We start from the raw sequence: 25,449 nt of genomic DNA, 5'->3' as shown, positions 1-25,449 counted from the left end.
TGAGCCGGTGGGGCCTTTTTTGCCCATAGCGTTCACATCTTTCTTTCTTAGACCGTTTCTTGTGGAAATGTGTAGTTGACTTGCTCATTGCTTTCCTGTGGACTCCAAGTTTGTTCGTGTGTGTGTGCACGCGTGCATGCGCACAGCAAAGAGGACAATCCCTGGTGCGTGCAGAGATTGACTGATTGACTGGTTGATTGATTGCATGACAAAGTATGCAGAGAGATGGCAGGTATTTTAACCACATCTTCTGTTTAGATAGGCTGCTGGTGAAGGTATGTGTTATTGAATCTGCCGTGAACACTTCCTTCACCTCTAACTCCTAATTTCTTCATGGATGTCACTTCCTATAGCAGCCTTCCCTGATCACTCCAGTTCTCCCAAATAGAGTAGATGTGTCTGCTATGTATTTATATAGTATCCCGAGCCACTTGCCATGCTGCTTATTTCCCTGTGTCCCTCATTGCGTTAGGCTCTGTAAAAGCAGTGTTGCTCATCATTGTATCCCTGACACCTTGCCCAGTGACTGGTGACATACTCATTTGAAACATTCATTGTTTGAATGGATGCATGACATTGTACAGTCAAAAATTTTGTCTGTCTCACTGCCCAGTTTTGAAGACTATTCTTCAGTTTGTGCTTTCTGCCATTATGTAAAGGGATTTTTTTTTTTGTCTGTAACTCTGTCTTTTGTTCAAAGAAAAGCACCAAAGTAGATGATTTATTTGATTACTGCCCACTGCGTTCTTCTGCTGTCGGTCTCAGCCTCAGCCTTAATCACCTGAAATCATGCTTTAGTCTGTCCTGATAGCTTTTTTTGGTAATTAGGGTAGTCTCTTCATTTGTATGCTCTCTATATGCTCTTGAAATGTTTTGCTATGAAGTCAACATTAGAACTATGAGTTTTGTTTTATTGCAATGATAATGAAGGTATGAAGAACTCAGTAAAATTCAAACCAGTCTCCAAGTTTGTTCTTCAGCTAGAGAAACCTGCCCACTATTGTTTAAAAAAAAAAAATAGAAGCCTTATTGAGATATAATTCATATACCATAGAATTCAGCCTTTTAAAGTTTACAATTTGATGTTTTTTAATATATTCCACAGAGTTGTGTAACCATCCCTGTTATGTAAGTGCAGAGCACTTTTTATCATTTCCCAAAGACACAGCATACTCCTTAGCAGTCACTCCTCATTCTGCTCTCTGTCTCTATGGATTTGCCTATTCTGGACATTTCATATAAATGGAATCATACAATATGTGGCCTTTTTGTGTCTGGCTTCTTACACTTGGCATGATGTTTGAGAGGTTCATCCACGTGGTAACATATTTTTGTACTTCATTCCTTTTTACAGCTGCATACTATTCCACTGCAAGCACACTTTGCAGCAGTTGATGGGCGTTTGGGTTATTTTTCCACTTTGGGGCTATTATGAATCATGCTGCAGTGAACATTCATGTACAAGTTTTTGTGTTGACATATGTTTTCAATTCTGATAAGGTGTGATCTTATCAGGATTCAGTTATTGCCTTTAGATTACAAATGATTGGGAACTTAAAAATAATGTTATTCATGTATAACATACATATGGAAATCGTAAGTGTTTACCTCAGTGGTAACCTCAGGATTTAGAAAGAGAACATTGCCAGTATTGTTGGGAACTTTGATGCTTGCTTTGGTGTGGGTTATCTAAATTTACTTGAATGCTCTGGCAGAGCTGAAAGCTTAACTATATATTTGGAACATAAGCTCAGTAGATGGCTTATTGTATAGAATTGCGGTGATTGAGGTAATGGACTCTAGGGTCTCAACTGCTTGGGTTCAAATCCCAGCTCTACTGCTTGAGACCATGCGCAAGTTACTTAGCATCTCTCTGCCCCAATTTCCTCTTCTGAAAAATGGGAGTAAGACTACCTCATAAGGAGTATTAATATAAGTAGATTGCTTAGAAAATTGCCTGATGATCATACTAAGTGCTGTATATGTGTTACCTATTATTATGATTATTGTTATTATTGTGTATATCTTCTCTAGAGTATAAGCTACCCTTGTCTGACTTATTTATCACTGTATTCCCAAAGACTAGCGCTGTGCCTGGCACATAATAGATTTTCAATAATTTTTTGAGGAAGGAAGGGAGGGAGGGAGGGAGAAAGGAAGGAAGGAAGGAAGAGAGGGAGGGAGGGAGGAAGGAAGGAAGGAAGGAATTTTAAGTGAGTGGCAGAATTCCCAAATCCTTTTCTGAAACTGCTTTTGACAGCGACACTGTCTTTTATTTACAACAGCTTTTGGAGCTGTTTGACAGCGAAGACCCACGGGAACGGGACTACTTAAAAACAGTCTTACACAGAATTTATGGCAAGTTTCTTGGTCTTAGAGCATTTATCCGAAAACAGATTAACAATATTTTTCTAAGGTAAGTGGAGGGTGGGGGGAGAAGGAGAAGCAAAGTTGGTGGTTTTATAGAAGTATTAAGTAAACCTCAAATATTTGACCATAGTGTACTGACTTTTTCTCTTTTTTCTTTTATCTCCTCTCCTCCCCTCCCCTCCCCTCTTCTTTTCTGTCTCTTTTTAGGTTTGTTTATGAAACAGAACACTTCAATGGTGTAGCTGAACTGCTGGAAATATTAGGAAGGTAAGCACATTTTTATCTCATTGCTAATCTCAGGTGAATGTCGTTGTGACAGGTTCAGGTGACACAGGGAAATGCTACCCCAAATCCCTTGCTTGTATGTACATCGGGTCTCATCTGTGCTTATAGCATGTTTCCCAGCTGACTCTACAAGACACAGTTTTGTGTTTCCCTTGTTCTATAATTATGAATTGCTATTTTTTTGGAATGACTGAAAGAGCTAACAGTTTATTCATTATTCATCTAATTGCAGTCAGGCCAGTTACATCTTATTCTTGTCAGTTTCGTTTCTAGGCTACCTCTCCTCTGCCATAATTTTTGAAAGTAAGTTTATAATAAGTTAGAAAGATTGACATTTTCAAAGAGCCCGTGTACCCAAGTCAAGTTCTTGAACAGCTGCTGCCTGGAGTAGTGGAATGAATTGGAAAGAGACAGCTGTTGTGTGGGTTTCTACACACAAGAGAGCTAATGTAACTGGGCGATGTGATTACTTAGTCTCTCCTCCTAATATGAGGAGAGAGGGAAGGTGGAGTCACACGGTTCTCTCTGGGACTTCCCATAGTTGGGCTCTTTACCCAGGGGTAATCTTGGCCTGGGCCAATTTCAGGAACGGGAAGGAATGATGTCTGGAAATGGAAAGGGTCATGAGTGAGCAAGGCAGGCGATTATTTGGGGAAGGAAAAGAGGGAAGGAAAAATAAAGAGTTGTTGATACAAAAGCTTTTGGGAACTATCCAACTAGGTGTGAGCTCTCAGGAGCCTTTGCTGGGAGATCAGAAGCAAATTTCCTTCTTCTAAATTTCCTTCCTACTTAAAGATATTCTTTAAAGCAACTAAGAAGTCTTGAATGCCACTGGGGTGGGTTTTGGGTTGTTCTGGACTAAACATAAACTGATTAAGATTTAACCTAATCTCACAAGAACAGTGTCTCAATTTAGCTTGTTGTGGTAACATTGCTAATTCATGTCTCTTTTCTTTTTCCTAGTATTATCAATGGCTTTGCTTTACCTCTTAAGGCAGAACACAAACAGTTTCTGGTGAAAGTGTTGATCCCTTTACACACTGTGAGGAGCTTATCACTCTTCCATGCCCAGGTAGAATTTTGTACAACTACTTTTGGAAGCAAAATAAAGTTTGTAAACCCAGTGTTTCATTGATATTGTTATTTACTTAATTTACACAAACAAAACGCTTGTTAAAGTTTAAAATATTCCCCAAGGCAAATAAAAATGTGTATATATTTTCCTATGTATAGGAGTGTCATGGGGATATTTTTCAAGTGGGAGAAGCATTTGTTTAATCATATCATTTTACAGAGAGAACTTAGATACTTGCCCAAGTTCACACAATTATATACTGAACAGGTTGCATATAATAAAATGTAATGGGCTTTTCAGATTTGTACCTTTGGACATGTGTAATCATTTTGGGATGTTCTTGAATCTTTTAGCTCATCCTTATTTTGCATTAGTCTATCCTTGCCCTTTGCCCCCTCTTCTAGTTCATCCACCATTTCTTTCTCACTTTCTATATACAAATAACACTCTCACAAGTAAACAAATCAATCAGTATTTTCACTTACTTTTATTTTTAGCCTCCATTACTTTAAAAAGCACACCCTGTCTAGTCCCCATTCTAATTTCCCTGCTAAAACTGCCTTGCATGGTAAGCATGTCACTAGGAGGTAGATAAATGATCTAGTGGCATTTTAATTTTACCAGTTCAAACCTCTGACGCCCTCCTCCTTGCAATGGGAATGTTTTGAGTTTGCATAAAAATGTAACACATTTTTCAGAGTGGTGTTCCTCTTTAAATGTGAAATGCTGTGTTTCGAGGAAAAATTAGTCCATATGCTTCTAATTTAGAACACCATCAAAATGTTGTTTCGCAAGGGTGGATTTCTTGTCCAAGAATCTTTACGAGCCCTTTTGCAGATCTTGTCTCTAGTTTTTGAAATAGGATATCACACTTCATGATCATTTACAAATTCTTACCTCGATGAGTTAGCATCAGATGTAGAACTCTTCGTGTTTGTCCAGGGCTCTACCTGTGGCAGGTACAACCTTTTATCTTTCCATGAAGCTGCTTCAGTTTGCGCGTGCCATTTCATGCCACCAGCAATGTTTTTTGTTTTTATTTTTATTTTTTATTTATTTATTTTTTTTTATTTTTTATTTTTTTTAAACATCTTTATTGGGGTGTAATTGCTTTACAATGGTGTGTTAGTTTCTGCTTTATAACAAAGTGAATCAGTTATACATATACATATGTTCCCATATGTCTTCCCTCTTGCGTCTCCCACCAGCAATGTTTTTAATAAGTGCCTGCTTCTCATATAGGACTCTTCTGGAACCACAGTAAACCCCAGTACTGTTGATGTTCCAGCAAAGAGAAAAGAAGCCCATGAGATGTAGCTCAAACTATATGTAGATGAGATACTTTCAGAATATACTGGATGTGCTGTTTCACCTCTGCTTTTCATTAGCTGAATATTTCATGTCCCAATATTCTTTTTAAAAAAATTTCCCTGGAGCCTTGTTAGTGTCAATCTTTGGCTTGAAAAAGTAGCTTCGTATTTTGCTTTATATATATTTTATTTTAAAAATGAATTGAATGTGCAGTTATTAAAACCAGACTCTGGAAACTTTTTAGGGCTTTTTAATAATACATCTTTGAGCCCTGAGTATATAGAATTTCCAATTTTGTCTTTTGTCTGTTTGTTTCTCCAGCTGGCATATTGCATAGTACAGTTTCTGGAGAAAGATCCTTCACTCACAGAACCAGTAAGTATTTTTTCCATAATTTCAAAAAACTTCAGAAAGACCACTTTTCATGGTGTATAGAAGAAAATTAACTGCAATTTGTTTTTCTCCTTTTCATTTTAGGTTATTAGGGGATTAATGAAATTTTGGCCCAAAACATGTAGTCAAAAAGAGGTAAGTGCTCAATGTCAGTGTGTTAATAGCTTACTAGAGCACTGAGATAATAAGCATGTGTAAAAATGCATTATCTCCTCTAATCCTTATTGTAACTCAGCAAGGCAGGACTGTAAATATTCTCATTTTACTAGTTATGAAACTGCTATTTAGAGGTTAAGTAGCCTACCTGGGTATGCTAAGTACAGGTGATTAGGCCACAACCTGCCTCCCTGATTCCTGAACCCTGGGCTTTTACCCTGGGCTGCTCAGCCCTGGGTAAGCCCAAGGCAGACCCCAGTCATGTGTCCAACTGCCTAGCTCTACTGATGTCCCCTTCCTAGTGACCACCTACAAAATATGAAGGTTTTGCTGTCACTGTTGATAGATGCTACAGCAAGCTGCCCCAATACCTACTTTAAAGCCTCATGTAGGTGGGATCTTACTATGCACAATCTTAAACTATATTACAGACCTTTAGTTTCAGCTATTCACAGGTGGCCCTGGAAATCTCTGATCTACAATCATTTGTACTTTTGCCAAGACCTAAGTGAGCATGTGCTGTGTGAGGTTTCCGTGGAGGAAGTGAAGCTCTTAGCCTCGCGGTGAGCCTAGCTGGGCACCAGATCTGCACCCACTTTTCTGAAAGGTTAGAAACCATATGGAAAATGGCCCACAAACAAAGGTCAGCTGTTAGTTTTTCATTTGGAGAGTATTTTGGAAGAACTTCAGAATGTTTCTCAACAAATGGCAAGGCTCGACTATATTTCGCTTTTAACAGAAACACCCTCCTTCTCAAATCAGCTACAATTCTCCAAAACCCTACTTTACACATTTTCAGAAAATCATCTAATTTCTTAATACCTGTTAGGTAAGATTAAACTATGCATTGCTACCCAGATGCATCTCAAGATATGAAAACATCATGTTTTGTACTTTAATTGCAGGCTTAATTTTTTTTCTAGGCAGTAATTTCTTCATGCCTAAATAGGAAAGTGGTTTTAACTTCTCTGTCAGTTTTCCATTATATTGGAAACGAGTGACCCTACTATTGATTTGATTCCATTTTGTGATCTAAAAGCTCTGGTTCTGGAGGCACATGGTACTGAGGTCACAAGATTCATTGTGCTCTGTAGCGAGTGAGTGTGTTCATATGTATATGTGTGTAAGTGTGGAGATTGTGTCCGTGTGTGCTGAGGGGTTTAAAGTGGCGTGTGTGTGTGGCTGAACCTCCTCATTTGTCTCTCTGACTTCGTGTGTTCTGCGAACTGGTGTCTCTTAGAGGAGCGCCTAGCACATAGCAGGGGCTGTAAATGTTTGGCAAATACCTGCATGTGCGGCCGCCGTGAGCTTTGTCCATCCTGCCGGAGGGCCACTCGCCCACTGTTTTAAAAATATGGAGGAGGGGAGGAGAGCCCCAAAGGGATAGTCCCGTTTCCCAGGGCCCTGCTGCAGTGTGTAAGTACTCCTCATTCTGTATAATAGATGTAGCACAGAGTATTTTTTCCAGAGTAAATAGAATCACATTTTCAATGCCGTAGGGAATTTGTTCTTAACAAGTACTCTCTGATGAATTCCTTGTGAAATGAACATCTAACATAAGTTAAACCCTGATTTGTTTTGTTCATGTTTGGTTTTATGTATAAATTTTCATTATATTAAAACTGTGCAAAACCCTCATTATTCCTCTTTGTCCATATGGATTTTTTAATCAAGCGCCTAACACTTTGTGTTTTGCCTGTACTTCCAGGTTATGTTCCTTGGGGAGCTGGAAGAAATATTGGATGTGATTGAACCTTCACAGTTTGTTAAAATCCAAGAACCTTTGTTTAAACAAATTGCCAAGTGTGTCTCTAGCCCCCATTTTCAGGTTAGTAATAAGAGGGCATGAGCCAGAGTGGCTTATACAACTTTTGGTAAAGTTTCATCGGTATTGAAAGAAATGTAATGGACACTAACTGCCTGTTGTTGTTGTTGTTTTTTTTTGTGGTACGCGGGCCTTTCACTGTTGTGGCCTCTCCCGTTGCGGAGCACAGGCTCCGGACGCGCAGGCTCAGCGGCCATGGCTCACGGGCCCAGCCGCTCCACGGCATGTGGGACCTTCCCGGACCGGGGCACGAACCCGTGTCCCCTGCATCGGCAGGCGGACTCTCAACCACTGCGCCACCAGGGAAGCCCTACCTGTTGTTTTTACTGGCTGATTTTTCACACGATAACAATACTTTTGGTAATCACCACCTTCATCTTGAACACTTGTTACATGACAGCCGCTGTGATGGGTGCTTTCTGTCCAGTAACTTGAATTCTCATGACCACTCTGCAAGGAGGGCATTATGACTTTTACAGACGTAAACACTGACTCTCAAAGTGGTAAAATAACATGTCTCAAGTAAAAGGGCTGAATAAGAGGTGGACTGGTAGGGCTCCTATAGTGTGTAAGAGAGAATGCTGAATAAAGCTTAAAAGAAAAAGAGAATGCTGATATTCTATACTGTGCTAGATGTTTTACATACATTACTCCTAAACTTCAAATTATCCTCTGAGGCTTCACCCCCACTTTCTAGATGAGAAAAATGAGGCTCAGAGAATGATTTGCTCAAGTTCCCCAGTTAATAGGGAGTGGGGAGTCACATAGGCGTCGCTTCTGGTGAAAGCCCGTGCCCTTCCTGTGGCACCACTCTGCCTCCTTGTGGCCGCTCTGGGAGAACACAGGGAGGGTGAGCCTGGGCAACCCTTTTCTCAACTGGGGACATTTTAGCAGTGCTGTGGGACCCACACTGGAGAGAAGGTGATCTTGGGTGAAACACGTTAGGTTTTATACTTTGGCTGTCTCACCAAAGGTCCAAGTCACAGACCTAGAGAATTGATTCTTTATATACTGCCTGTTGATTTGAAGAGACTGTTCAGATTGTATTTGGCAGCACAGAACCCCATTGCTAACATGGGGGACTTGATGGTGGACTTTTCTCTGAGCTGTCATTATCCTGCATAGTTAGAGACACTGGCTGTAGTTGTTGTTTTAATTTTTGACCTAAAGACATCTTAGTATGTCAAGTCAGTGATCTTATGACAACTTTGCAATTGTACCACAAAGCCAAAAAAACAAAAAAAGAGTAGAAACCATTACATGAACCATTACCTTCAGATAATATGACATGTCTAGATTTTTTTTTTTAATGCGGGACACTATGTACATGTTTTACATATTACACATGGCCTGTGGTGCTCAAATATCTGGATTGTTTACCTTATTTTTCAGTTTTTATCATGTGTTTGTGGTAATGGAGGGCAAAGAGTGGGACTCTCTTTTCAAATGAGTACCACCAGGGAGCCTTAAATGAAGCTCAGAAGCTTAGAAAGGAGACAGACTGTCATAATTAGCTAGGGCTGTGTCTTAGGGCTACTCTAACAAAATACCACAGACTCTGGTGGCTTATAAACAACAGAAATTTTTTCTCACAGTCCTGGAGGCTGGCAGTCTGAGATCAGAGTGGCAGCACCATTGGGTGAGGGCTCTCTTCTGGGTCGCAGACTTCTTGCTGTATCCTCACATGGTGGAAGGGGCTAGGGAGCTCTTGGGAGCCGTCTCTTAAAAGGCACCAATCCCATCGTCTTTGGAGGTTAGGATCTCAACGTAGGAGTTTTGGGGGGACACAAACATTTAGACTGCAGCAGGCTTCCATAACAAAACACCCCACATTGTGTGGCTTAAACAACAGGAATTGATTTCTCATAGTTCTGTAGACTGGAAGTCTGAGATCCGAGTGCCAGCGTGGTATGCTTCTCTGAGGGCTCTTTCTGGCTGGCACATCTCACTGTGTCCTCACATGGCCTTTCCCTCCTGCATGCTTGAGGAAAGAGAAGGAAATCTCTCTCTTCCTCTCCGTATAAGGCCACCAAGCCCCACCATATGGGCCCCACCCATATGACCTCATTTAACCTTAATTAACTCCTATCTCCAAATGCACTCACGCTAGGGGTTAGGGCTTCAGCATTTGGATTTCCTGCAGGAGGGGGAGACGGGGATGGAGGTGGGGGAGCGGGGACACAATTCAGTCCATAGCAGAAGGAAAAAAATTTTAAATTCCTTGACAGAAGTAAAACTGAGAACAAAAGAAAGAAGGAGAGTAAAGAAGTTCTTTGTTCATTAATTGAGTGTTCATTGGTTCATCCAACAAACATTTATCGAGTGTCACTCTGTGTAGTCAGATGCCGCTCACTACTTGCCCAGGTGAGGCATTGGGGTTAGAAGGCTCTGAGCTAGAGACACTGCACTGTGTGTGTGCGGGAAGACAGTGGGTCCCAGGAAAGTAGTGGTTCTGTCCTGCTGTCAGACATGCTAGTTTTCACTTTGCATAAGCAGTGCCTTTCCTCTTTAAAGGGCTTTGCTGGATACTGACTTTCTTTCTGTAAGTGATTTTACATATTGATAAATAGATACATAGAGCTTAGGATACTTATTAGCATTAAGTAGCAGGTAAATATCAGGCTCATAGTTGGATATAGGAAAAGCCTAGGTCTCTCTGCCTTTACTAGCATCCTCTTGTGGTCTCTTTAAAAATGTCTCCTATGGGTTGTTTTCAGAACAGCCTCATGCCTATTCCTCCTCTTCACCCTGCCCTTTCCTTGCCTTGTGCTCTACCTGCCTCAGCCACATGTATGCTTCATGTTTCCAGACACATGGTCCATGTTGGTGCCTCTGCCCCCCTTTCCTGTAATTCCTTTGGCTTCTTTCCTTCATCCTTCAAAGCCCAGCTTAGATGCTATGGCCTGTGGTACATTTCTGCCACTCTTCCTCTCCCCCGAGTCATCTGGATTGTTCTTTCTGCTCTTTCCTCTGGCTCTTTATTTCTAGATCTGATACAGCATCTATCACAGTTCATGTTGGATTGGGGATCGTGGAACCCCCTTTCCCTACCAGCACATGAGCTCCATAGAGATAATAGAGTGAAGAGGTTAAGCAGGGACTTAGGAGTCTGTCACTTGCTAGCCATGTGACCTTGAGGCTATGGCTTATCTCCTCTGAGCCTCAGTTTCCTCATTTGCAAAATAGAAATAATGGTACCTACTCTGTGTGTTGGTTGTGAGGATTAAATGAGAAAATATGTAAGTGAAACACTTACCACAGTGCCTGGCATATAGTAAACATTCAATAATAGTGAATTATTTTCTTTGTACTCTTGAGTGTCTAGTGCCTTATGAGACCCAGGATTTTTTTGTGAACCAAATTGAATAATGTAAATGGAAAGGTTCTAATTTCCCAGAGTCTATTGGTGGGCACAGGTTGTACCATTTTATTAAATTAAACGATTACATTTAAGTTAAATTTAAATTTATTTAATTAAAACATAATTTCTTAATCTGTATGAATAAAAGAAGCTGCTCTTTTTTCCCTTTCCCCATATAACTACTCTTTTTAGAGGTTTTTAGATTTTTTATTTTTTTGAGACTTTGGTTTATTGGAATTATTATTGTTATTTTAGATTACTTTTTGGATTTTTTTTTTGAGGGCTTCCTCTGAATTCAGAGAGTCAGTTGATAAATGTGGCAGTCAGAAAAAAGGGGTCTGAGATAGCAAGCGAATGTACGTACAGCCAGTATCCCTGAGTCCTAAACTGAGTGACTTCCTCCTGGCTTACCCAGTTCAAAGGAAGGGACCAGAAATGAACTCTGGAAAGAGTCTGGGCACTAGACTCACATCCCAGTTTATCATTGACTAGCAGTGTGACTGTGGCCAGGTTCCCAATCTCTCTGAACCTCAGTGCCCTCTTCTGTACAGTGATTGCCACTCCTTGGATGGTGGTAAGGATGACACATTCTGCCTGCAGGGTGGGCACAGTGCCTGGCCATAGGAGGTGCTTAGCAAATGCGCCTACTCTGCAGGGATGGGCAGCTGGGTTTTCTTCAGCAGCTACTAACTAAAGGCCAGCCACGCACTGCACCTTGTGGTTGATCTACAGTGTGCGGGATGAAAGAGGTGAGCCAGGAAGGGGATTAAAGTGATGGGGAAAACAGTGTAGCGTATAGAAGTAGGGTGAGGGTGTCTGGAGTTTGCGAGCTGTGTAGGGAAAATGTGGAATCAGATGAAATGGGCATTGTTAAAGGAGAATATAAATAAGTAGGTAGGAAAACTTCTTTTTCATCCCCGAATTGATGAACCACTTAGGAACTTTCTGAAAGATTTTAAACCCACAAAAATGTAAAGTGTGATTAATATTTAATTTTATACCTGATTGAATGATATTAAGATCATCTTAAAATACTTTTGTTTGAAGAGATTATAATTTTGTTTTATCTTTCTCTCTTAACATTTTATTTTTCTTTTCTCAAAGGTGGCAGAAAGGGCACTCTATTATTGGAATAATGAATACATCATGAGTTTGATAGAAGAAAACTCTAATGTCATCCTTCCCATCATGTTTTCCAGTCTTTATAGGATTTCAAAAGAACATTGGAATCCGTAGGTTTTCACAGTTTTCCCCCTCCGTCCCTCCCTCCTCCCCTTCCTTCCTTCCTTGCTTCCTTCCTTCTTCCCTCCCCCCTCCCTCCATCCCTCCTTCCCTCCTTCTCTCTCTCCCCGCTCCTTTGGCCTCTCTTCCTCCCTCCTTCTCTTTTGCTTAATAAAATGTCTCGCATGTATGCTATGCGTCAGATGTTGTGCTTGATGCTGAAGATAGATATGTGAAAAGATAAAATCCCTACATTTTAGAAATTCACTGACTGGTTGGGGAGACCCACAAATAAACAGACATTTTATAAAACAGTGTTTTAAGTGCTGTTATATTCAGATATCTGTTTACTTGAGGGCTTCTTGACCTGTCTGTGAATGTAGCTGAGGTATTTTGGGGATGCTCTGGATCAAGAGGAGAAGTTTGTGGATATTGCTAGGGTGGTGATGCTCAAACTGAATCTTAAAAGAATTTGGCAGGTGGATGGGATGGAGAAGTCCATTCAGATAGTCGGTCTACCCATCACATAAAAAAGGCACAAAAAGGTAAGAAGCACCTGTCATGTTCTGAGACCTGTGAATTTGGGAGGGCTGAAGCACAAGGTCATTTGGGGAGGTTGCTGGAAGGTAGGGTTAGAAAGTGGAGTGGTGCCCACGTGAGACTTCACCCAGTGGATGATAAGGAAACACTAAAGAGTTGTAAGAAGGGAAGTGCTCTGAACTGATTTGCATTTTAACAAGATCCATTTCTTAAAAACCAGTTCAGTCACTATATGGGTTCTCTAGGGGGAAAAACATTTTAAAATGTTCAAGGAGGAGTTTATCATCTAGTCTTATGAAAGTTAAAGCATTCTGTATTTGAAGAGCTTTACATATTTCTCTGTGGAATAGAAAGAAAATTTAATGTGGCATTAAAAATTAGAGATAATTTAGTATATTCGTAGTATGTTTGTCTAAAAGTTTTACATACAACTATAAAATACCATATTTCTTACTTTTCACATTTGTCAAATTTTATGACTAAAACTTATAAGAATAAAGAGCTAGCAAACAAATCTCATTATGTAGATAGCCTCTTGAGAACCTAGAGAGTAGTTCTAGCAAGTGTCTGTAACTGCTCAGTAGCTTGTATTTGGCTCTTCTCCATCACTGCCCATCCTATTTGAGAAGGTCGTTCCCCATAAGTTTCCCTTTTAATGGACACAGTGCAGAAGCAACACAGCAAGTCCACGTTCTTATAAATGTTTTAGAAACATCAAACCCAGGGTTTATTATATGGCCTAACTTTTACCAATGCCTTTTTCAATGGTATTCAAAACACACTAAAGGGAAGTAATGTCATGTAGTTTTGCAAAGGGCAGTGTTATTTAGACTCTAGTCTGAATATACCAAGCCCGTCACGGCTGAGTCCTCACATTGCCAAGAGCTTATTCTTCCACTTGATAAGCATAGGCAGCCGTTTGGCTCTTTAGCTGTTTAGTATTCCACAGCTAGTAGCAGCCATCACCAGCTTGCCAGCTACCTTACCAGCCTGTGTATTGGGTCAGCAAGGGGACTGAGGAGTGGATGGACTGATGCAACTCCCAACTAGAGACGTAACTCGTATTAAACTGCCCAGCTTACAGAGGCTTGGTATCATCTTTGAATATGAACTATAGATATATAAAATTTGTTACCATGGGAACAGCCTTTGATTTTGATGAATTATGTATATTATCACTTTAAAAATAAAATTCTATGCAAATTCAGGTCTCGAAGCTTGGTCCTACCACAGGTGCTCATTCTTAGGGTGAAGTTGCTTTATTTTTATACTTGCCTTTTTATTAAATTAAATTAACAAGTGCCCACAGGCAAGTCTATTCTGGGTACCCATAATTAGGAGGGCAAAATTAGATTTTGTTTTTCTAATCCTGCCAACCCCTCAGAAAGATATCTTACCTAAAGAATGTAGCTCTCTTGATGTGGAAGTGAATTGTAGGTCATTTCTAGTTGTTCCAACTAAAAAGGGAGGGAGACTGTGCAGTATGAGGAGCTCATTCAGATAAAGGCTGTACATCCACTCTCTTCATTCAGCATCCCATTATGTAGGACTAACCAATACGTTCCCTTCTCTCTGTGCTTCCAGGGCTATCGTGGCATTAGTGTACAACGTGTTGAAGGCGTTTATGGAAATGAACAGCACCATGTTTGATGAGCTGACAGCCACATACAAGTCAGATCGTCAGCGGTAACTTTTTAAAGCTTTTTTGTCAGCTGTGCATAATACTATTGAGTTCTTTTTTTGCTCTTTGCTGAAGTTGCCTAATTGTACCTGAAATCCTAAGCAGCAAATTTTATTTATTTCCATATTCGTTTTCACATGATCATTAGCTGTGACTTTATTAGTCTGCCACTGGGTAACAAAGTGTCATTTTGAAAAAGGCTGCTTTCCTTCTTCCCTTCCATAGTGTTTCTCTTCTGCCTCAGGGTTAAGAGCCTGGCACATAACTGGTATTTCAGGTCCACTTAAGGGGACCATCAGGTAGTTTGCCATCTGGAGTCACTCCCATTCTGAACTAGATTTCTGAACTGATTTGTACTTCACTCCAGCAGCAGGAGAGATGAGGCACCGTTTTTGTTTAGCACTTTGGCCCAGAACTTACTTTCTATACTAAAACCCAACAAATTCCTTATGATTCAGAGAGCAGTGAAAAGAACAAGGAGGTAAAGTGTATTATACAGATCTTGAAATGTTTAAGATCAAAGGAGAGCCGAAACCAGTTGAACTCTTTATCGTAAATGCTCTGGTTTAGTAGGCCTTTCTTGAGTTCATTTACATGATTCTTCAATTTTGATATTTCTTGTTCAATGTGTTCACTTTCCAAAAGATGTTGTCTTACTCCGTTTGGGCTGCTATGACAAAAGACCACATGGGTATTTTATGGGTAGCTTATAAAGAACAAAAATGTATTGCTCACAGTTGTGGAGTCTAGAAGTCCAAGAGCGAGGCACCGGCATGGTTGGATGAGGGACCTCTTTCTGGTTCATATCTGGTCTCACTATGTCTTCACATGGTGGAAGGGACAAGGGATCTCTGTGGGGTCTCTTTTATAAGAGCACTAATCCCATCCATGAGGGCTCCACCCTCATGACCTAATCACTTCCCCAAAGCCCCACCTACTAATACCGTCACCTCTGTGGGCTAGGATTTCAGCATATGAATTTTGGGGGCACACAGATATTCAGACCCTGGCTTGATACACTTGGAGAGATTGAGGAGAGCTTGTTAGTAGTTGAGCCTCCGGGTTGGCTTTTCTCATCCAGAAGGAAATGTCAGCTTTGTGTATATCATAAAACCACAGACCTTCAAGGATCCCAGAGTTTTCATACTCAAGACCTGGCGGAACCTCCTGAGCAAAACTATCTGTGGTTCCCTTGCATCTTTGCCCAATTTTTAATGTGTTACTTGGATTTTAGATAAAAAGAACAATGAAAGGAAAGGTTTGGTGGCAGGGACAAAGGACCTTCACAGTGATTTTTTTTTTTTTTTTTTTTTTTTTTTTTTGCGGTACGCGGGCCTCTCACTGTTGGGGCCTCTCCTGTTGCAGAGCACAGGCTCCAGATGCGCTGGCTCAGCGGCCATGGCTCACGGGCCCAGCCGCTCCGCGGCATGTGGGATCTTCCCGGACCGGGGCACAAACCCATGTCCCCTGCATCGGCAGGTGGACTCTCAGCCACTGCGCCACCAGGGAAACCAATTTTTTTTTTTAATTACCAGGATGCAGTATAGAAAAGTGACTTAATTATGGAATATGGCAAGTGTTTAATGGTAGAGAGAGGAGATTGAGATTTTTTATGCCACATTGAAATAAATACCAGTTATTGGATATGTTGTACCATACCTAAAGAACTTTTAATTTACTATACAGTATTTATAGTTGCTGCAAATCATTAAATTTATAGTAACCCTCCATGTTCCAAACAAAAAATGTTATTTAAGTAAAGGAGATACAGGACACATTTTTATACTGTGACATACAATTAAGGAGTGCATTGTACATAATATCCTTTCTTTTATGGTAAGTAAAAACCCATTTTTATTATCCTAGTTGAATAAGGATTAAATCTGTAGAATTCCATTAAGACTATTAAAGACCTTATTTCTAAAATATTCAAATCGATTGAATTAAATTCATTCATTTCTGTTGAATTTCAGAACTGTTTTCTGATCATTTATCATTTAAACTAAATAGGCCAAACTCTTGAAAAAGATAAGAATGAACCAAGGGGACCAGGAATAGACACTATGAAGCTGATTCTGATAATCTGGTATATTAAAGCGACTTATAGTGAGTGGACTTTCTTAATAACAGAAGGGTTTTTTTAAAGCCAGGATAATATTTTGTCAAGTGAGCAATAGAAAGTTGTACTGAATAGTTGGAAATACTGGTTTTTCCATGGATGTGGGAAGAGAAAAAGAGACTAAAGAGATTTATTTGGTATTGTTAGACAAGAAATGAAAGGAGGATTTCACTTCCGGAAGGCAAGAAGTAACTAACTGTTTCAGTTCAGATCAAAATTTTTTAAGTATTACAAATCTGAAAACAGGTGGGTGTAGTAAGTAACACTCATAGATATTGATACATATGCCAACATTAGTGCTCTGTGAAATTGAAATTGGAAGAGAGTTTGACATTATCTCTAGTATGACAACTTGGTGGAGTTTTAAATTGCCACCTACAGGGAGAGAGAAAAGTGGGAAAGTATGGGGGTGACAGAAGCTATCTCAGAAATATTTAGGATTTTTGAAGATAAAGTTATCAGTGTAAAGGATGTATGATAACTCAGCAAGAAGTTCATCTGGAAGAAAAGCCCCACAGGATAGACCGCGATGATTGCCATGCAACTCTTGATCAAAGACTCGTGAAATGCTTCAGTAACAAGATGAGTGTTTTAATCATGTCAGCACTTAATTTAAACTGCAGATTAGGGCAGTAAGAACCTAACATATGTTTAAGCTGTTTTTTAGTTGGATAAGGTCTCTAAGCCCTTGCTTACCATCTTCTTCCTCCTCCAGATAGGAAGATCAATATGCATTGAAACTCAGCAGGATCTGTAGAATTTACTTTTAGATCAGTGTTCTGTGATAACATTTATTTAGACCCAATCTTATCCCCAGACTGTACTGAGAAACCAAAAGTGATAATTTACCAAACAGCTTGCTTTACAGTTAAGAATCTAATATCCATAATGGTTGGAGAGTCATCTAATCTTGCCCTTGTTACCCTATAAATAAAAATTTTCAGGATCAAAATTACCAAATAGGTAACTGTTTGAAAAACTATTACACTCACTGAAATTCATATTGTGCAGATTGCATTTGAGCTGGTTGGAACTAGTTGTAGTAAACAAGGCTTAAATCACTGAAATAATAATTATAAAATGATAATATTAATTACCATATTATATAATTAAATGTTCCCTCAATACTCTAGTGGAATGAGGTTATAAAATTCCTTAGATATTTCTAGAGACATTTTGGTGGGGGGATGAAGATTAATTTCTGTTGCTCTAGATATCAATATAACTTTTAAAAAATTGGTGACAATAAAAAATATGAGGCAATGGAATTATATACACATTTCACTTAACCTATGTGGATTTCCTTCCCTGAGTACATATTGTACTGTAGTGAAGTACGAAATTCTTACTAAGTGAAGTTAAATTCTTACCAAGCGAAGTTGCATAAGGACCATAATCTGCCATGCCTGGGGTGGCAGAGCCCCTGTTTTCAGGATTTATCTGAATTTATGGATTCACAAATGTTATCTGGGTCTGCTGTTTACTGGTTCATCACAACATGAAGAAACTAGGGACAGTGTAGTGAATTATTTTTAATAAATATGAAATTATTTAATGTATAGTATAGCCATGTGTTCCTGATTTGTGTACTTACTACTTCATTGATGTTAAAGTTCTTTATTTTATAAAAATATGGTAATCTAAAAATGTCCTTGGCAAAATAAAATTTGTTTATCTATCTATCTGTCTGTCTATCTATCTATCTGTTTATTTTTGGCTGTGTTGGGTCTTCGTTGCTGTGCACAGCTTTCTCTAGTTGCGGTGAGTGGGAGCTACTCTTCGTTGAGGTGCGCAGGCTTCTCATTGTGGTGACTTCTCTTGTTGCAGAGCACGGGCTCTAGGCACACGGACTTCAGCAGTTGTGGCTCGCAGGCTCTAGATCTAGCAGGCTCAGTAGTTGTGGCGCTCGGGCTTAGTTGCTCCACAGCATGTGGGATCTTCCCAGACCAGGGCTCGAACCTGTGTCCCCTGCACTGGCAGGCGGATTCTTAACCACTCCTCCACCAGGGGAGTCCCTACCCTATTTTGAACATCTAGTTTTTTGGTAAATTTTACCAAACAGTGAAATCTGAAAATTCTGGAAGTCATTAGTCAAATTGATATTGAGCCAAATTTGAAGGCTTGGAACGTTACAGATTTAATACCCAATAATATCAACAAAGTTCTGTCCAGAATTAAAACTGAAATCACAGAAGAATGTTTAATTTGTCCATATATATAGGTATAAAATAAGTTAGTAATGTGGATTTTGTGGTTTAATACTTGTAAGAACAAGATTCTGCTAAAGAGTTTACATATACATAATGTAAGAAAAATGAGTAATAATAAAGAGGAAGTATATTTTCTTGACCTGCTACATTCTTTGTATCAGTGTCATCTCTATCAACCCTTTTGAGAAACTATTTGGAGACAAAAAGAAAATCAGATTTGAACTAGACCCAAAGTAAAAATGAATAATGTACCATTGGTTTTAGGATAACAGATACATAAAAATGATCATCATTTTTCTTTCTTGGTAATTTTGAAGTTCATTTTCTTTATTAAGCTAAATATAAAGGAATATTAATGTAAAATATTAAAATATTCTTGTCATCTCCTACTCTAGTTTATGTCTATATAAGTGTCAAGAAAAAATAAAAAGCGAGAGAGAGAAAAACCAAAAATGCCAAACTTTTCAGAGACCTTTTAAAAAGTGTGGGGAAAAGTATGTCAAAGGGGCAGTTATTGTTGGATAATCTCTTTAAACTTTCTCAGTTATTTACCTTGTATTCTATTTTTTCCCCAGTGAGAAAAAGAAAGAAAAGGAGCGTGAAGAATTGTGGAAAAAACTGGAGGATCTGGAGTTAAAGAGAGGTCTTAGACGTGATGGGATAATTCCAACTTAACAAAAATAATGACAACAACCTTACTAACCTGTGGAGTCACACATTTATGTAGTAGAAGATGGAACAGCAGTTTTCTGTATTGTGCAACTTTACAGTAGATTTCACATTTGTTTCATTATTACAACAGCACTGTATATACCTGTCTCTAAGTAAAGGAAAAAAAAATAAGGACTTCAGTCCAAAGTTTGGACAGTAGATGGACTTCTCAGAACTTGGCAAACATAATCATTGTTCTAACCCTCTTTTAAAAGAAAAAAAAAGCAGTCTTCAAAGATCTGTCAATGAAATTTGTATATTAAAATTCCATTATTGGGAGTTCCTTATTTATCATTAGCAGAGAGTATGAAACAATTTTCAAATGTGAACAATCTTAAATTTAGCTTGTCTTTCTGCTAAGCTGTTAAGTGTATTTATAGTAAAGGAAGGGGAAAAAAAAAGACTGTCATTTCCTTATAAGTTTGTATAACATCCTCCTCTGGGTAACTTGACTGTAATTTGACATCTTTTCCTTTTGCACATCTTCATGAGTTGAATGTCCACGTGGAATGGGGCCGTGAATTATAAAGGTCCCTGATAAAAGTTTTGTTCACTGGAGTGAACATCTTTCCAGTAAGCAGGTAGTCCTGGTACTCCTTTAGTTTTAAAATTAGGAGTAAAAGAGAGCAGGTGATAAACATAGTAGGGAAGGGAATTTTGGATTCACGCATCAGTTTATGGTGACTCCAAATCAATGTCTTGAATCCTTTGAAAACAGGCACTGGGACATCATAGGGTTCAGTACCTGACCAGTATTAGTTATGTACGTCATTGAACACACAAACCAGAGATGTTTTAGAAATGTCAGAAGACATCCTTTTGGACCATTTTGAAATAAGAAAGACAAACACTAAACAGTACAACCATGAAATTGATCACCAGGATTGCGAATCTAATTGGGAATAGAGTTGAGCAAACAGCTTGGACTGTTTGGAGTTGTTGCCTTACTTTTTAATATGTATTTATAAAGTATTCCAGCAAAAGAGGATGAAGCCTCTGGGAAAAAAAGAAACATATTACAGTGTTTTTTGTAGATTCTCATTCTATATCCCATCACAGCGCCAGCCCTGTTTTTAGCCAGAAAGGATTCAGGATAAACATTATTATGCATTCTGAATTGAATGCGTATTCCTAACTACTGTATTTGTTACCAAAAGTGGTTCTACAAATGCTACTGAAAAAATCTGGAAATTCCTAATGTCCTGAGTATTAATAATAAAGTTTAAAAATGCTTTTATATCAAAGGTGCATTGTGACCAAATTGTTTAAGAAAAACAAAAAAAATCTAAGGCTGTATTATAGATCTATCTTATTGGCTCTCTGCTTTGTATTTAAAAGAGGAAGCTTACATCTTGGGGAGTTAAAATGCTGATAAAACTTGTGTACATTATGTACTTACCTAAAGCAGTTGCATTATTATGTACTGAAAGATATGTGTTTTGGGATTTATTTCCAGGATGCTTTTGCTTGTTATGGACTTGGCAGCAGTGAGTTGATAATCCTAAACAATCCCTTCCAGCAGTATTCGTGGTATAGAGCTGATTCTGCGTTCATGTGTTGAATTGTGATAGTAGCAAACAGGAACATATGAACTGTTGTTGCTCTTAATAGAAATATGGTATCAATATGGGCTTGTATATTTTCTTCCTTCCATTTAAAATATAAGGTAGAATATGCAGTTTTATTCTTTACAAGAAAAAAGGAAAAAAAGAAGCCACTGACCTTTCTCCCCTACTAAGCGTTTCAGGATTATCAGGTCACAGTTTGTGCGTAAAAGTCAGCTGATTATGGATATTGTCATCTCAATAACTTTGTAAAACAAAAACAAAATTTGGCATTGTTAATTCTGAAAAAGAAACAGCAGTAAAAGAGTCATATGCAATACCAAACACAACATGGTTTAATGGAATTAATAGATTTTTTTTTTTTTTTTTAAGGAACATTAATGGGAATTCAATGTAAAGCTGGCAGAGGCTGCCAAAGATGAAAACAACTTACTTTAAAAGTACTGGAGCAAAGGTGCAAGTTCAAATGCTAAAGATAAAAATAAATTTGTAACAAATCATCTCCTTTAGCCCTTTGATTTTAGCCTGTTAGTTTTAACTCTGCTTTACATTTAATTTTGATAATATAAACTTTTGTTTGCCATTAATTCATCGTTTTAGATTGAGGACATTACAATCACAGGTTTATGAAATATCTCTGCCCATTAGAATGAAATGCAGTCATTTGAGATGAGAAAGACCAGGATCCTTTTTTTGCACCTTACCCTGTCCTCAGAGTTAAGGTGAGAGCTACACCGATATCCTTGACGTCAATTTCATATGTTGATCATTCCAAACTGAGACGAATAAAGCCAAATTTTAGACATATTTAAAGTTATTATAGATATATGTCTAAAATTCATAGGGCAACTTCTGAGAAGAAACACTGTCTTTTCTTTTTTAACTGAAAGTGACAATGTGGCATTTGTCATGTTGTGTCCAGTGATGCACAGTAACTGAGGTAATCTGACTGTTGCACTATGTGACATATTTAAGGACGTACTTGCTGCATTTGCAGCAGCCCTCTCTTTGTCCTTTCCCACATTTCTGCTGTTGCTGCAACTTGAGTTAATTGTGACAAATGCATCTTTGTGTTATATTTTGTTTGCTTCCTAATTTCCAGAACTATATATAAATATATTTTTTAAATAGCAAATATTGTAGTTAGTGAGTGATGATCACTCCAACCGTATCCCTACCATATTGGTTTCAGGGGTAGGATTAAGAGTGTCTTTGGAAGAAAAAACAAAAAACAAAAACAGAACCCTGTGGTTTAGAAGGATGCTGAGGCCTTAGGCTGTGGGCCTAGAACAACCATGTGAGTGAATTGACCCATCTCATACTTTGAATCAAGCATGCATTCCTTTTCTCATTGTGCAGGTGTCTCTAGTTGTTTTCCTTCAGTGTTTTCGTCCTTTTAAATTTTATTATATTTTGCTCTCCCTGACATCTGTTTTTTATAAAATAAAAAATAAAAAAAGTAAGACATAGATAATACCCTCAATGCCTCTGGATACTCACAAGCAGGGTTATGCTCCTTCATCTTGGGCTTGCTTGCCTAAATGGAAGGGTTTAATTTATTTTGTACCTCCTTCTATGCGTGGGACAGTCCAGGGTGCAGAGCTAGGAATTGCTTATAATTGCACCTGCTATACTTAAATGTATAGCCCTAGGCTCAATCACACTATGGAAAGAAAAAAAAAAGTATATTTAGAGCTTTAAAAGCTTTTTTATTTTTTTGTGGGGATCGGGGGGTGGGAAAGGGAAGATGTATGGATGTTATTGGCATTTTTAAATGTTCAGAGGTTTTTGTTTTGTTTTGTTTTGTTTCTTCTGTTTTGTTTTTTCTTCCCTTTAATTGGATGCACTGACCTGGCCCAAGAAATGAAGAGATTCTCTCTTTTGATGCTATTACCAATGTTACAACAAAGTGACAGTCACCTGTAGCAAAAAGGTGGCACCAGACATGATCAGTGATATTTTATTTGCACATCAATATTTTTATTTTTATATTCTGGCTCAGCTGCTTCTCTGAGTGGAGTTAAGGAATGAGCCACAAAGGATTTTTGTAGTAGCTATATTGGCAATGCATTTTATATTTCTCAGTATTTAATTTTGAAACTCTAAAAGGATTGTGCATCTTGAGAGAAAGTTGGGCAAATTTTAATCTAGTGTTAATTTGTGCTGCTTCTTGTGCACGATAGCAGCAGTAGTATCTCTCTTGGAAATAAACATCCCATATTATGATGTCTATGAATATAGGTTTCCTTTTCTACCCTCCCTTCCTCCCTCCTTCCTTCCCTCCCTCCCTCCCTCCCTCCTTTCTTTCCTTCCTTCCTTCCCTTCTCTTTCTTTACTTTTTTGGAAATCACTTATTGTATATAAGTTGTAATCCAGACCTCATGTATCAATGGGGAACTTTCAAATATAAATATTACCAATACATTTTCTGGTTGTTGTCTGATTTTTGATTGAGGTATAATGAGAATGACATGTCCATTGCTTTTGGTTTGAGGATTTCGCTTTAGCTTCATAAATCTTTTGGTATTTTAGTATTTCATTGTTTTAGCAGGAGAGGGCAGCAAAAGTTCATTTTCCCTGTTAGAAATGCTGTGGTTCATGATTGGTTTTAAATTTAGTTGTGTGTGTGTTTTTTTTAAACAGCATCTGTTTGTGGGTAGAGGTAAAAATGAAACATTTTTGATATGAAAAGTTGCATATGAAAGTTATAGACTGGTTCAACCAGACAGTGAAGACTTCTGATCCACATTAAAGTTAAAATGCCACAAAGCAATCTTCCAGCGCTGGCTAAAATATGCTACTTCCTTTTCAAACACAACAAAATGCAAGCCGAGTCTTAAAACATTTGGAGTTTTAAAATGTCTTTCTTTGAAAATGATTTACTTTCTTCAAAGTGGTAACAGAAACAAAAATGAAGGTGCTCCCAAAGGGAAATGTAACCTTCCCCTTTCACAGGTGTGTGAGAGGTTCTGTACTGTGGGTGCATCCTAATAAAGAAGCAGTGAAGAGTTTTCAGGTGCCTGGCTGTGTGTATTTGTTTGTTTGTCTGTTTCTGATGTCCATGGCCTTTTTGAACCATACTCATGGTAGATGTGATCAATGTAGCTGTGAGGCAGTGGGGTTGGTATGTTCAGGCTTTCAACTTGAGAAAATCAGTTTGTGATTAGGGAGCGGTCCAATGTCTATTGCTGGATAACAAACTACCCCAAAACTTGGTGACAGAACATTTGTTCACAAATGTATGGTGTGGGCAGGACTTGGCAATAATGTCTTGTCTCTGCTATTCAAGTATCAACTTGGGTTTATCAAGTGGGATAGGAGAATTCCTTTCCAACATGGCTCACTCATATGGCTGTTGGCAAGTTGGTGCTGGCTGTTGGCTTGGGGTTCAGCCAGAGGCCTCAGTTCTTCTTGACATGGGCCTCCTTATGGGGATGCCTTCTTGGGCTTCCTCACAGCATGACAACTAGGAATGAGTGTTTTAAGAGACAGGAAGTGGACACTGCCAATACTTTAAGGCCTGGGCCCAGAAACTGTCATGGCATCACTTCTGTAATATTTTCTTGGTCAAACAATGACAAGGTCTGCTCAGATACAAGTGGAGGGGACATAGGCCTCATCATGATGTGTTGAGATGAGTGTCATCTGTAGCCAACCATGGGATATGCTTTCTTTGTAAAGCATTTGATTTAGGTGTGCTTTCCTCTCTTGGCTAATTAAATCATATCAGATTTGGAACCATGTAGAGTTAACCAATTACTGTTTCATGTTCAGTTAAACTCTGACTTGGGGAGGGAAAAATCTTTGTAAATTTAGCAGTTTTGTATTTCAAAGCATGACCATTTTAACATCTGAAGGTCGTAAGTTATTTAACAAGAAACTTGTAACAAAGAAGGGTTAAAAGAAATTCAGGGTTCAAAGAAATTTAAGAGCTGATTTTCATGAAATATCTAATCCTTTCTATAACATTGCCTCCTGCCTGTAAACACTATATTATAATGGAGGCAAAGTTAATGTACAGTCCAATTCCTATTTCCTGGAGTTTTATATAATATTGTGTCCTGGTGGTTTCTCTTAGATCAAATTCACATTCGATTTTTTTTTTTTTAACAGAGACTAACTATGGGATAGTTAACCAAGACTATCTATAGGATAAGGGGAATTAAAATTAGATTTTTTTCTGATTATGATACATGTTCAATGTATAATTTATTCTTGAAAAGGAAGATTTTAAAGAACAAGTTTAATAACTACATGCTGTGCCCCATACCTAAAAGTCCACTGCAAGTCATGTGCATTCATTGATTGATTGGAGCAGTGTTTATTGATTACCTCTGTCCATAGTCTTGCCCATTCTCTGATGTGCAGATTTCCTGCCTCTTTCATGTCTCATTTAATTTATTTCACCTCTTGCAATCAAAGTCTGAATTAATTGTACAATTTGAGTCACATTTTGCTGCTACCAGATGATATGAGGCCTCAGAACCAGGATGGATATCAGCCACGGCTCCCTTTGTCCTCCCCAAAGCTCTTCAGGCGAGATGTCTCTGTCTAGAGTCACCCAAGGTGACGGCCGTGGACTTGGAAATCAGAGACTCTTGGAATCATTTGGCTTCTGACATTTAT

The 25,449-nt window shown here is 38.6% G+C and overlaps 1 protein-coding gene across 4 annotated transcripts in view; it reads left to right on the top strand.

The window, feature by feature from the left end:
- The window catches only part of PPP2R5E (protein phosphatase 2 regulatory subunit B'epsilon), a 153,049-nt gene extending 129,215 nt beyond the window's left edge, over window positions 1-23,834 (top strand). For 3 of the 4 annotated variants that reach the window (XM_089907791.1, XM_089907793.1, XM_022570419.3), the window contains 9 exons: window positions 2,286-2,416; window positions 2,578-2,637; window positions 3,619-3,727; window positions 5,363-5,416; window positions 5,519-5,569; window positions 7,299-7,418; window positions 11,881-12,008; window positions 14,122-14,223; window positions 19,123-23,834. In XM_089907791.1, coding sequence (XP_089763917.1) covers window positions 2,286-2,416; window positions 2,578-2,637; window positions 3,619-3,727; window positions 5,363-5,416; window positions 5,519-5,569; window positions 7,299-7,418; window positions 11,881-12,008; window positions 14,122-14,223; window positions 19,123-19,222 — 855 coding nt within the window. In that variant the 3' untranslated portion in view covers window positions 19,223-23,834. The remainder of the gene's footprint in view (window positions 1-2,285; window positions 2,417-2,577; window positions 2,638-3,618; window positions 3,728-5,362; window positions 5,417-5,518; window positions 5,570-7,298; window positions 7,419-11,880; window positions 12,009-14,121; window positions 14,224-19,122) is intronic. The other variant, XM_089907792.1, reaches the window with a different exon arrangement.
- Window positions 23,835-25,449: the final 1,615 nt, after the last annotated feature.

The sequence above is a fragment of the Delphinapterus leucas genome, chromosome 2, assembly GCF_059928025.1.
Source record: "Delphinapterus leucas isolate spDelLeu-1000000601 "Yukka" chromosome 2, BTC_Dleu_Yukka2, whole genome shotgun sequence".
NCBI classification, from domain to species: Eukaryota; Metazoa; Chordata; class Mammalia; order Artiodactyla; family Monodontidae; genus Delphinapterus; species Delphinapterus leucas.
The sequence above is the reverse complement of the archived record's forward strand: the minus strand, read 5'-3'. Positions and strand labels throughout refer to the sequence as shown.